Source organism: Micromys minutus (genome assembly GCF_963924665.1).
Source record: "Micromys minutus genome assembly, chromosome: 24".
In the NCBI taxonomy this organism is placed as follows: Eukaryota; Metazoa; Chordata; class Mammalia; order Rodentia; family Muridae; genus Micromys; species Micromys minutus.
The window spans coordinates 12,864,269-12,877,040 of NC_137959.1; the positions used below are offsets into that span (position 1 = coordinate 12,864,269).

General features: G+C 41.1%; 1 protein-coding gene across 1 annotated transcript in view; it reads left to right on the top strand.

The window, feature by feature from the left end:
• The window catches only part of HEATR3 (HEAT repeat containing 3), a 30,250-nt gene extending 22,915 nt beyond the window's left edge, over positions 1–7,335 (top strand). The window contains exons 13-15 of the mRNA XM_080936861.1: positions 1,039–1,182; positions 3,034–3,210; positions 6,201–7,335. Coding sequence (XP_080792987.1) covers positions 1,039–1,182; positions 3,034–3,210; positions 6,201–6,323 — 444 coding nt within the window. The 3' untranslated portion in view covers positions 6,324–7,335. The remainder of the gene's footprint in view (positions 1–1,038; positions 1,183–3,033; positions 3,211–6,200) is intronic.
• Positions 7,336–12,772: the final 5,437 nt, after the last annotated feature.

Consider the following 12,772-nt stretch of genomic DNA (forward strand, 5'->3'; position numbering starts at 1 on the left):
ATCATCTCATTGGTTGTTTAATAAATTTGGCATAGTTAGTATCATTTTTAAAGATATTGTCCTATAAATAAATAAACTTAAAAAGACTAGATTGATAGGTTAGTGATTAAAGTATTTGCCATACAAGCATGAAGACTCAAGTCCAGATCTCCAGAATCCATATAAATGCTGTGTGGGTGAGTGGCCTGCCTGTAGTTCTAGATCACTGAAGGTGAAGATGGGATCCATGGAGCAAACTAGTCGAAGTAGCTGCACTGGCAAGCTCTGGGTTCAACTGGCCTTAGTGAATAAGGTTGAGTATTATTCAGGAAGGCTCCCAACATTAGCCTTGGACCTCCATATGTTACACACAGATGTATGAGCACCTGTATGTAGATGTCCCACTGTTCTGTGACAAAACTTTTCCTGAGGAAATGCAACACACAAGTTTACTCAGCTCAGATATGGATCTGATGACAAACCATAGTATGTTTACCGACAAAGTCTAACTTGGTGAGCCAATGAGTTTATTGATGTTATTCACCAGAAAATGAGTGAGGGGTTACTTACAAGAATAGAGGACAGCTGCATCACCAAAGCCCACCCAGCACTTGGCACATGCTGCACAGTCTGCAGCTCAGTAGGTTGAGTGAGTCCTTTTCGAGTGACTCTGTTGGTCTAAACCTCCTGGCAGATCAACTAGTTCCTGCTTCTTCCACGTGCTGGTGTAGTCCAAGAGTCTTTGCAGCTTTTCTCCCCTGAGAGTCTTTTCCTATCCACTTACCTGAGTGTTGTCTTTGCAGCTTGGCTTCCTTCTATCTGAAAAGGATGCTCAGCTTTTTGCTTATTCTGTCAGGGAGAGGCCTAGTGAATTTGATCAGATTCAGGGACGTCCTGCAGCTATTTCAAGTGTTTAAACCTTCCTGTTGATAAAAAGCTTCCCAGTAAGATGGAATGTTTCACTCTCAGAGAAAACTGTTACACAACCCACACACATGAACACTCATATACACATGAGATCAGTAAATAAATGCCTGCAAATATCTCTTCTCTCAACAGTGTATGACCCCTGAGCAGCTGATGACACTCTGCAGAGAAGGCATTCATAGTAGTAGCATCGGGGTTAGAGTGAATATGGTCAGTATTTTGGGGATCACTGGCAGCGTCCTAGCCAAAGAAGATGGCACACTTGAAACTCTGAAGGTAAACAGTTTGTTTATAAAACCTAAATGCTCAGTTACGTAGAAATGGGAAGGAATACATGATAAGCACAAATTTCATAAAGAAACTGCTAATAAAGTTTTTTAGAATGTGCCCTTTGGCTTTAATAAGGACTTGAAAAAGGTGAACCTCATTTTTATTTAACTTCTCCTGATGGGCTTTCTTAAAAATAAATTTGTCTTTAACATCAGTCCAAATACAGAATATTTAAAGGTGACTTCTGGCTTTGCTGTGGTGTTAAATGTTTGTGTGTTTTATTCTGCTAGGTCAGGTAAGATACATTCTGAGAAACACTCCATAGACAAGCTTACACGACTCTCAGCAATTCTGGCACATCAGCACTCAGCATATTGGCTTTCCTGGCTAGTTTTATGTCAGCTTGAAGAAGCGATAGCTCTCTGAGAGAAGGGAGCCCTGTTGTTCAGTATGTACCTGTTACAGATGGGACAGCTTCTTCATGGAATTGCCATTGTTAGGCACCGTCCCACTAACAGTCCAGTGCCTGTTTCATACTCACTGCTTTCCAGCTGTCTGGAAGGTACTCCTTAGAGTTTGCTTTTGCAAGTGAAGCCCCTAAGCTATGTATTATTTGAGACTGCGAGATCTTCTCTCCTAAAACAGTTTTACCTTAGCACCCCCTGTTCCTCTGCACCTCCAACAGTTGCACAGACTGTATCTTGTTGCTTAGTCCTGTTCCCCTGTCCACTGCATTTCCTGCAAACGAGAAGTTAGCTCCAATGCCTTTGACTTCATCCTTTTTTTCTTTTTAATTTTTTGTACATTTGTCTATATATACAATGCTTTTTGATTATATTCCCCTATGCCCTCTCTCCACCTGTACCTACCCTCCCCCACCATCCATCTTCCTTAATAAGACTACTTCATATATGAGATGTATGCTTCATAGTACACTCTAGGATATTAAGCCTAATACTGTCATAGAGGTTATCTGCACTGCTTACATTAAAAGGGGAAAATTAGAGCCCAGATAGGTTTACTGACTAGCATGCTATTGGTGCTATTCTGACTGTCTCCATCTCCGCCCCCATAACAGGTTACATGTCCCACCCCCACAGAACAGCCAAACTATAATCAGGCTATTCTGGAAGAGGCCTTTGCAGATTGGGCATGTTCTCATCATAACTCACAGTGGAAGAAAAAAGAAAGAATGTGTGCTAGAAGTACACATAGTAGCTAGGCTTGCTGCCACTTTTCTGTATTCTCAGCACATGGGAGGTAGAAGCAGGAGCATCAGAAGTTCAGGGTCACTGATTAATGAATCTGAGGCCAGCCAGGCTAAGTAACATGAGACCATATATCAAAAACAAACCAACCAACAAACAAACAAACAAAAAAAACATGGTAAAGTAAAATGAAAGTGTCACTTTAATCCTGTGATTTGTTTTGTTTCTTTCTTGGGATTTTGGGACAGGGTCTCACTGTGTGATTGCCCTAGAACTCAGTAGGTAGACTAGGCTGGCTTCATAGAGCTCTACCTGCCTCTCCTTCCTGAGTGCTGGAATTAAGGGTGGCAGTGATTATTGTTACAAACAAGAAGCCAGAAGGAAAACTTTACTAATTTCTAAAATCAAATTTTTATATCATTTATGGCCCTCAGCTCATTGATTTGATAATACAAACTATAGCATATTTAATATATCTTAATCATATTATGCTTGGCATATATGTAGCTGTGTGTAACATCTTTAGACCTTTAAAGGTTTTCCTTCTTCCTGGGTATCTTTGAATGAAGTAGAATATGGGAGCTGTTAGCACATTTGTCATTGATCATTTTGAGACTGATCTTCACTATCCTCTGTTTGCTTTTTGTAGACCATTGGGTGCTTTCTGCTGGAAGTCACCACCAAAGACCCTTCCCTTGTGGTAACAGGAGAGGCTTTGGATGCCCTCTTTGATGTTTTTGCAGATGGTGAAGAAGCTGAAAAGGCTTCAGTTCAAATTAAATTATTAGCAGCATTGAAGGAATTCCAGCCAGTCTTCAAAATGAAGGTTTGTATTACTTTCTTTATAAGTGCCCAGGTCTCGGCAGCTCTGGGAAGAAGGGCCATGCGGCTTGGAGGATGTATAATTCCTGTTTGTTCAGTGGTTAGCCCAGCACTTCCATCCATGGCACTCAGTGCAATGCTAGTTGGCTGTCACGGTTTTTCAGAATGGTACTATATTTCAATAATTGGATTGAGCCAGTTCTTGATGATGTTACCAGACCTGTGTTATGTAGAAATGCTTTAAAAGCCCTTTCATATACTTCTAAACTTTTTTTATATGCTATAATGTGCTTTGTGTGTTAGCTTTGTTGTGGGTATTTTTAACTTGGGAAGGAAGACATCTTCAGGGTGCTCTGTCCTGGAGAACACAGCTACTTTTGTATGAACTCAATAAGAGCAACCAAAAGCTTTGTTTTTCTTTCTTTATTTTTTTGGTGCTGGGAATTGAACACAGTTGTGCTGTGCATGTGCTCTACCCCAGAGCTATGCCAACGCCTAGGACTTTTAGGAACAATCTTGAACCCTATCTTTTCCTTTCTTCTATCCATCTGTCTGTTCATCCTTCCTTTTAGAAGTCACATATGCTAGGCAAGCACTCTATCACTGAGCTACATCCCCAGCACCCCCAAAATCAAAAGAATTTTTCTTTTGAGTTATATTTATTGTATATGGACATTTTTGCCTGTACATGTGTTTGTACGCTATGTGAGTGCCCATGAAAACCAGAATGTGGTGTCAGATCCCCCAGCACTGGACTTACAGATGGCTCTGAGCTACTAGGTCATTGCTATGGTTCAAACCCAGGAGCTCTGGAAGAGCAACCAGCGCTCTTTAATCTCTGAGCCATCTCTCCAGCCTATTGAGTGGTGCTACTTTAAGCAGCGACAAATGTACCTAGGATTTTTTCCTTTCTTATCCAAGAAAAATAGCATAACATAACCACATTTTCTCGTGTTTTTGTTTAATACTAAGACCTATTTTTATACCAGTGCCTGGTGTCTACATTGTTCATAAAAGCCTTAGATTTCTGCAGAAGGAGCTTTTGAGATAAGGAGAACGAAGTTTACCCCATTCCTCCACAGCTGCCAGCAAAGCAGATTAGGCAGAGGGATCAAACCTTCCAGACGGATGTGACGGTGCCAGCCTCTAATCCCAGAACTTGGAGGTGAATCATGAGTCCCAGGCCAACCTGAGTGCACAATAAGATTCTATCTCAAAGATGAAATGAATGAGGGTTGGATGTGGCTCATAGTAAAATATGAGTTTGGCATTTGTGAGACCCGGAGTTTAATCCTCAGCACTGAAAAATAGAGTAAGAACAAAACTCTGAAGAAGGCAGTGCTTTAAAAGCTTTAAGGAAACTGAACTGGGAAAGCAATCTGAACCAGGCGGGCCCATTGATGGGGCTGGTTTTCCTGTTCTGCATGAATTGCTGCAGTAAAGTGTTTCACTGCTGAAGTTTTGTTTTTCTCTACAGTAGAGAGCCATAGTGACCTTTCTTTATTAGCCAGAGGCCAGCCTATAGGGTAGGGTTTGAGGGTTTTTATTTTGGTTTTGGTTTATATTACTGGAAATGGAATGCGGGACCTTACAGATGCTTGGCAAGTAACTATACATGACCTAGAGTTTTAAAACAAAGCCCATTGTGTAAAATAGAGATAAATACAGGTCTGTAAAAAGGAGGCTTTAGAAGCTTCACGTTGCATTTGAATACAACTCCTGTGGTGGTGGACTAGAGAATTTGTCTAAAGCCATGCTTCCCAAAAGTGTTCTTCCCTCCCAGTACCATAGCATCACCTGTTGTCTTGTTCAGAATGTGATTTTTTTTTTTTTTAATTCTGAGTTAGTCTCATTTATTATACTATGGCAGAATTCTTAGCCCCCAAATCCTGGTCTCTAGATCAGAAAATTAGAGATACCAGTAGGGGCCCCACCAGTCCATTCTGTAGGAAATCTTCAGGATTGGTGCTTAAGACTCAAAGTGAAGGCTGGAGAATTGATCACTGTCTTTCAGAGGACCTGGGCTCGAGTCTCAGGGGATCTGGCACTCTCTTCTGACCTTTGTGGGTAATCATTTTTAATTAAAGATAAATAAAAATATTTTTTTAAAAAAAAGACTAGGGTTGGATTGTAGTTTGATTTCTATAAACCTCTTTTTTTTAATGGTTCTTATTTCTGTAACCTTTTTTCCCTCTTGTTTTTTGTTTTTTTAGATAGGGTCTTTCTATGTAACCCTGGCTGTTCTGGAACTCATCATGTAGGTCAGGCTGGTCTCAAACTTACAAAGATTCATCTGCCTCTATTACTGCCTCCAGAATATTGGCATCAAAGGTGTGCAGTCGGCTTGCAACTATAATTCTAATGTGTATATTCAAGTTGGAGAGATAGTTCAGTGGTTAGAGGACTCACCATGCAAGTATGAAAACCAGGAGTTAAGATTGTAGATTGACATTTACCCACCAAAATGCTAGGTGAAATCTCTGCTTCAGAAGGTAGAGACAGATCATCCTGAGAACAAGCAGGCTAGTGAGACTACCCAAATCAGCAAGCTCTGGGTTTGATTGAGGGATCCTACCTCAGTGAAATGGAAAAGGGGAAAATGGCCACATTTTCTTTTTTTTTCTTCTTCACATTCCATATTGTGTTTACTCTGAAGTAAAACTCTAACTTCATTCTTTGAAATGTCTTGGGGGGGTTTTTTTGTTTTGTTTGTTTTTGTTTTGTTTTTTTATTAATTTATTTACTGCATATAAGTACACTATAACTGTCTTCAGACACACCAGAAGAAGGCATCAGATCTTATTACAGATGGTTGTGAGCCACCATGTAGTTGCTGGGATTTGAACTCAGGACCTCTGGAAGAGCAGCCAGTGCTCTTAACCACTGAGCCATCTCTCTAGTCCCAAAATGTCTTGTTTATAAAATAGTTACTTTACTTAAGTGAATAACAAATTAGATGATATGTTTTCATTCTCTCTGACTCTTTCTCACCAGATACGGAAAGAAGGGAGAGGCAGGTACAGTCCAGATCAGCTATGTGTTCTCGACAACGTGAAGATGAATTTGAGACGGTTTATTACTTACCAGGAAACTGTTGAGAAAAGACTGACTTCTTAAACCATCAAGAGGACCAGAGCTGGGGCTGGCTCACAGCTGTAAGCATAGCTGGTATGAATAGTTCTGGGTTTGTCCCTAGCTCTTGAGAAAAAAGAATAAGAGAAGCTGCTTCTGGTGGATTTAGTGCTAAGAATACCGAAGGGTTTCCCTTGAACGTATGAGCTTCCAAAAGCCTTTTTGTTTTGGTTTGGTTTGTTTGTTTGGAGACAGGTTCTTTCTAGATAGCCCCTCCTGGCCTGAAGTGAACAGAGGTCTACCTGCCTCAGTTTCCTGATTGCTGGGATTTAAGGTATTCATACCACCCCTGGCCTCCAAAAAACATTATTTCAGTGCCTCATCCTGGATGTTAGTTTGGATGTGAGAACCTGTAGGAAGTGTGTGTTACATCTCCAGTGTATTTTAGCCACTGAAAATGCACCACAATCTCAGGTGCTAGGGGTGGCATTCGGGGCCTTGCTCCTGCTCATTGAGCACTCTACCACTACCTACACCCTAGCCCTCAATGTGGTTCTTAACTTAAGGACAGTAAAGAGACTTCAGACAAGTATGTCCTTATTTTTTTGTGAAAAGAAAATAAGTCATTGTGTGGATCTTTTTTAAAACCAGTATCATTTTATATTAGCTAACTCCTAATTGAAATGTGAGGATAAGCTTTATAAAATATTTTGTTATGAAATACTATATACCAACTTTGAATCTTTTGTGCAGTAAATGACTTGAATTTGTCACTGTGTAGATAATGAGGTGATTGTATTCTGTATAGGGGGTCTGTAACATCATTCCCTGTCTTCATTTGATACAGAATCAGAAATTAATAGAAAAGGCTGGGTATGGTAGTGTATACCTTTAATCCCAGACCTTCAAAGGCAGAGGCAGGAGGATCTCTTGAGTTCAAGGCCAGCCTGGTCTACAGATCGAGTGGCAGGACAGCCAGAGAGACCCTGTCTCAAAAAAAAAAATAAATAAATAAAATTAGTAGAAAATATTTTTGAATAAATAACTTTTAACTGGATGTTTTGTGTCTTACAGATTATTTTGTATAACCCTGAGTACACACCTTCCTAGGCAGTTTGCTTCATGTCAGACCTTAAAAAAAGAAAGCAGCATGACTTTCCAGAGTGACCTCCCCTTACTGTGAAAAACGAGGGTACCATAGGGCTCACACTAGGACTCCAGTCCACGCTGCTCCCGAATCCATCCATTTGCCTGAAAAGCTCCAAACACAATGTAGGCTGATTTCCTCTTGATCTGCAGATGCATGGACCACTTACTAATATTCATTTCATGTGCACTGTGGCCGAGTAAACAATTTTTCCTGTCCAGTAGAGATTGTCAGGAAGCCAAGATTATTTGTCAGCTTTGAGGAGTCACTGGCCCCCGAAAGCAGAGATGGCAAGGTTTTCTGGTAAATGGGAAATGGAGATGTTCTGCCATGCACAGCACACATACTTCATTCTCCTGGATGACGGGCTGGATGGCTGTCACCACTGTAGCCAGATGTTTGACCCAGGGATTTTATAGCATGCGTTTTTTTTCAGAAGAATTTTTTTTTTCCTAGAGTGGAGCTTTTTATGTGATTTCAAGGCCAGTCTAAGCTAAAGAGTAAATTCAAGATTAGTTTCAGAGATCTTCTGCCTCAGGTGTTTGTCTTACGTTTAAAAAACAGAAGTGTTTTGGATTCTGTTTCCCCAGCTTCCTGGCCTTAGAACAAAGCAGACAGTCAAAAGTGGTGTTTGTTGAGTGAATGTGTGTTAATGTTTTATTAAACTGTAAGGTGGTTTGGTCACACTGCAGCACAGCACAGTGTGAGGTGGTGCATTGAAAATGTGCATGCTACAACCCTCTAGACTATAAGGTACAGGTGGTTCTGCCTCAGTTGCACCCATTCAGCTTTGCCACTGTAGCAACAGGGAAATGGAAAAGCCCTGGATATACTCCCCAGTTTTAACTTGTTACACAAAAGCTAAGTAGTTTGTGCAAGTATTTTGGGGGGGGGGGGGTTGTTTGTTTTTTAACATAGGATTTCATTTAGCCCAGGTTAGCATCAAATGTACTTTGTAGCTGGGACTGCTGATCCATCTTTTACCTCACTAGTATTAAACTGGCTTTAAGGGTTTTTTGTTTGGTTGGTTGGTTTTTCATTTGTGCTTGCACGTTTGTACATGGCTAGATCCTCTGGAGTCAGGATTTTAAAGTCTTCCTACTTTTCCATGACACCTCATGTCTTAGTTAGGGTTTCCTTTGCTGTGAAGAGACTGGCCACAGCAACTTTTATAAAGGAAAACATTTCGATTGGGCTGGTTTACAGTTCAGAGGTTCAGTCCATTGTTGGCACGGTGGGAACCATGGCAGCACGCAGGCAGACGCGGTGCTGGAGAGGTAGCTGAGAGTTCTACATCCAGATCCAAAGGCAGCAGGAAGAGAAAGTAAGCCACTAGTCCTGGATTGAGTTTCTGAAACCTCAAAGCCCACCTTCTGTGACACATTTCCTCCAACACAGCCACACCCACTCTAAGAAGACCACATTTCAATAATGTCACTGTGATTCCATGGAGGCCGTTTTCTGTGCACGTCTAAGGACTTCGGTAAAGGCTGGCAAACATGGCAGTCAAGTAATTCTTGTAATCAGTCCATGAATCCTATCATCAGGCAGCAGATGTGCCATGATGATAATAGACTGAACCTCTGAGTGTAAGCCAGCCCCACGTAAATGTTGTCCTGTATGAAAGTTGTCATGATCATAGCAATGGAAACCCTAACTAACAAGTTTGTACCAGGAACTGGGGTATTGCCGTGATAGGCCCGACTGTGCTTTTGTTTCAGGAGGAATAAGGAACACTTTGGGATTTTGAACTAGAAAAGCAATTGGACATTAAGCAGGGCTTGAATGGAAGACAGTGGTGCTGAGGGTGATTTGAACTGTAGGGGCCTGGCCCATGAGATTTCAGTGAAGAATTTTAATATATTGCCTTGGCCATGGTGTATCTTCACATCAATAGGGCAGTGTCTAAAACAGCAATGGATGATCCAAAAAGGAAATAATTGTGTTTTAGTCACAGCTAAAAACATATGTAGGAATAAAGTCCTAAGAGAGATGTGAATATTTATATATCAAAATCTACAATTCCAGAGGTGACCAGCTCCACCACTCCAAACTGCTTTTGGTGTGTTTAATTTATGGTAGGCATCTACATGAAGGTCAGAAGACAAGTTTCAGGAGTCTGGTTCTCTTTGAAATATGGGGCCAGGTGATCGGAACTCGGGTCATTAGAGTCACTCGTAAGTCTCTGGCATTTGAATACTTGCTCATAGTTGGTGGTTGTTTGGGGAAAGGGCTGTGCTAAAGAAAGTGTGTCACTGTGGCCAGGTTTCAAAGTTTCAAAAGTCACAGACCTTTCAAAGTTAGCTCTCTGCTTTCTGATTGCATTTCACTTGCTGGGTGTCGGTGTTGCGCATTTAATCCCAACTGAGACATATGAAGATGAATCTCAAAACTGAGACCAGCCTGGACTACGTAGTGAATTTTGAGATAGCCAGGGTTATGTAGAGAGACCCTGTATCTAAAAACAAACAAAAAACCTAGTACTGCCAGGCATGGTGGTGCACACTTGGGCTGCCATTTGGAGGGGAAAGCAAGAGGGCCAAGAATCCAAAGGCATTCTTGAATACATTGTTGGGAGCAACCTGGCCAGAGAAAACCCTGCTTCAGTAATAATAGCAAACGTGAGGTTTTAAATTTTATTTATTTGGGTTTTTTGAGACAGAGTTTCTCTGTGTAGCCCTGTCTATCCTGGAACTCTGTAGACCAGACTGGCCTTGAACTCACAGATATCCTCCTGCCTCTACCTCCCAGTGCTGGTATTAAAGGTATACTCCACCACACCGAGTCATAGTAAACACTTTTAAATGATTTGTTACATTGCTAATGGATCCTACAGGTTGAATAAGTTACAGGACTCGTTGGGTAGATATATTAAAAACTCTAGCTAGGTGCAGTTCTTACCCTTCATCAAAGAAGCTGTTTTTGCTGCAGATGAAGGCTATTACAGAGAGCCACAGCTGGTCAAGATGCAGAGTAAAAGTGACTGGGGGCTGTCCAGCCCAAATGATGCATCTGCCTTGCACACATATACCAAAGGCTCATAAAGTGGAAGGAGAAAGAGTGGAAAGTTTGTAAGGGCCAAAGGATCAGGAAGCCTGCTGCAAGACTGTCTTCTAGGTGTGACAGGGATACCACACCCATGAAGTCAACAGTGGGATTGCCTAAATCAGACCTGCAGGATGACACCGCCCACTGACACAGTAGTGTGGACCAAGGAGCTACTCCTAGATGAAGTGCTATAGGCAGTCAGTGACAACTGGGAAAAAGAATGTTTTCTTCAGGGACAAGCCTTCTGATAGGTTATTCAGTACCAAGTGGTCTGCCCTAAACATGTGTTAAGGAGCAACACTAAATTACTCAGCGGGTCTTACACACACACACACTAGGTTGTGAATTTGAGAGTGAGTTGGGGAAACAAAATTTAAAGAGGGGGGAGAAAGGGTTGGAAATAATGTAATTTACAGTACTTATATATGAAATACTAAAACAATTTTTAAAAAGATTTATTTAGTTATTATATATAAGTACACTGTAGCTGTCTTCAGACACACCAGAAGAAGGCATCAGATCCCATTACAGATGGTTGTGAGCCACCATGTGGTTGCTGGGATTTGACCTCAGGACCTCTGAAAGAGCAGCCAGTGCTCTAAACCACTGAGCCGAGCCATCTCTCCAGCCCCCAAAACAAACTTTAATTAAGAAAGGTAATCTTTGTTAGGCTAGTGATATTGTTCTTGATGCCTGATTGTCTGATGCCCACAACCCACAATGGATGGAGAGAACTGACTCCCAAAAGTCCTCTGACCCCCACGAATGAATGACCCTCCAGGTCCACTCAAACATGCCACACATACATAAATAATAATAAAATTTTTAAATTTTTTTTCTTTCTTTTTCTTTTTTTTTAATGATAATAAACTTTTTAAAAGTTATTTGTCAAGCCGAAGAGGTGGCTCAGAAGTTAGGAGCACTGACTACTCTTCCAGAGGTCCTGAGTTCAGTTCCCAGCAACCACATGGTGGCTCACAACCATCTGTAATGGGATCCAATGCCCTCTTGTGTGTCTGAAGACAGCTACATTGTTACTCATGTACATAAAATAAATCTTTTATTTAAAAAAGTTATCTGTCTTGAGTTTACAAATTCATAACACTTCTACATGTCAATCCCAAGAAGCAAGCAATAAGTGGTTCTTGTAAAGCCTGTGGCTCTTGAGGCTTGAGACAAAAAAAAAAAAAAACTGTCAATTCACTCTTCAGATCCCACCTAAGAACAGGGAAGATGGTACAGGAAAGAAAACTAGAAAGGGCAGAGACATACCCAGCACACAATGAAATTGGTCTACCCTGCCCTTGGGAGGAGTCAAGAGGCTCATGATGGATGGAACCAGGTCCTGCAGTGGGCAGTGGCTTAGGAAGAAATGAAGAGGAGCATGCCATTGCCTGCTTCATTTGGTTAAGAAAGAAAGATGAAGGCACTGACTCATCTCACAAACTGTTGTCAAAGAAGAAAGACAAAGACTGGATGTAAAAGCTACAACTCTCTTGATGAGAGTGATCTCTTTAACAAGAGAACAAATTAATAAATATAGCCTGTTTCTGAAATTTTGTCCCTGCAACAAAAATCTCTGCAGCTCCTTTTTTTGGTGTTTTGAGGAGTGTGGTAGCAATACAGCAAGCACAGCTTAGATCCAAGATCGAATACTTTATTTCTTCAACATCATCATCATGTTTGATATTTATGGATTTTTTTGCCTACATATATGTGTATGTATGTAGTCATAAAGTATTCTCAGCCTATTTTAATAAGGGTTCAACTTCCCCTCTAGCCCAGCATCCTTCAGAGGTAGTGGAAAAGGAAGATTAGGATACGGGGGAAGTGGACCTGTTTAGAAATAGTTCAAGATGATTCCAGTCTTCATTATTCTCAGTCCAGTCCACTAGCAAACACCAAGCACAAATCAGCAACTGCAGTTCAATCCAGAAGAAACCTCAAGGCTTGCCAACCATCCTGAATCCACAGAAGTGGCAAGAAGCCTCAGGAACCTAACAAGAAGTTCTTTGGCAAGTTGCTCTCTACAAAGTCACCAACAAGCAAAGCTCAGCAATGTGATGTAAAGCAAACCAATGCATGTGTGATGTCAGTGAAAAATAATGAAGAGCAGCAAAGCAAACAGATGCCTAAGTTCCCACTGTCTGAGGTCATATTTATATTCCTTCTAAATATCAAGCATCCTTTCACCTGTGTGCCCCAGGAAAACATTTAACATAACTGACTTTCCAAAGAAACCAGAAGTTTCCACTTCATATGTATGCCACATACATATCTGGTGCCTCCAGAGGTCAGA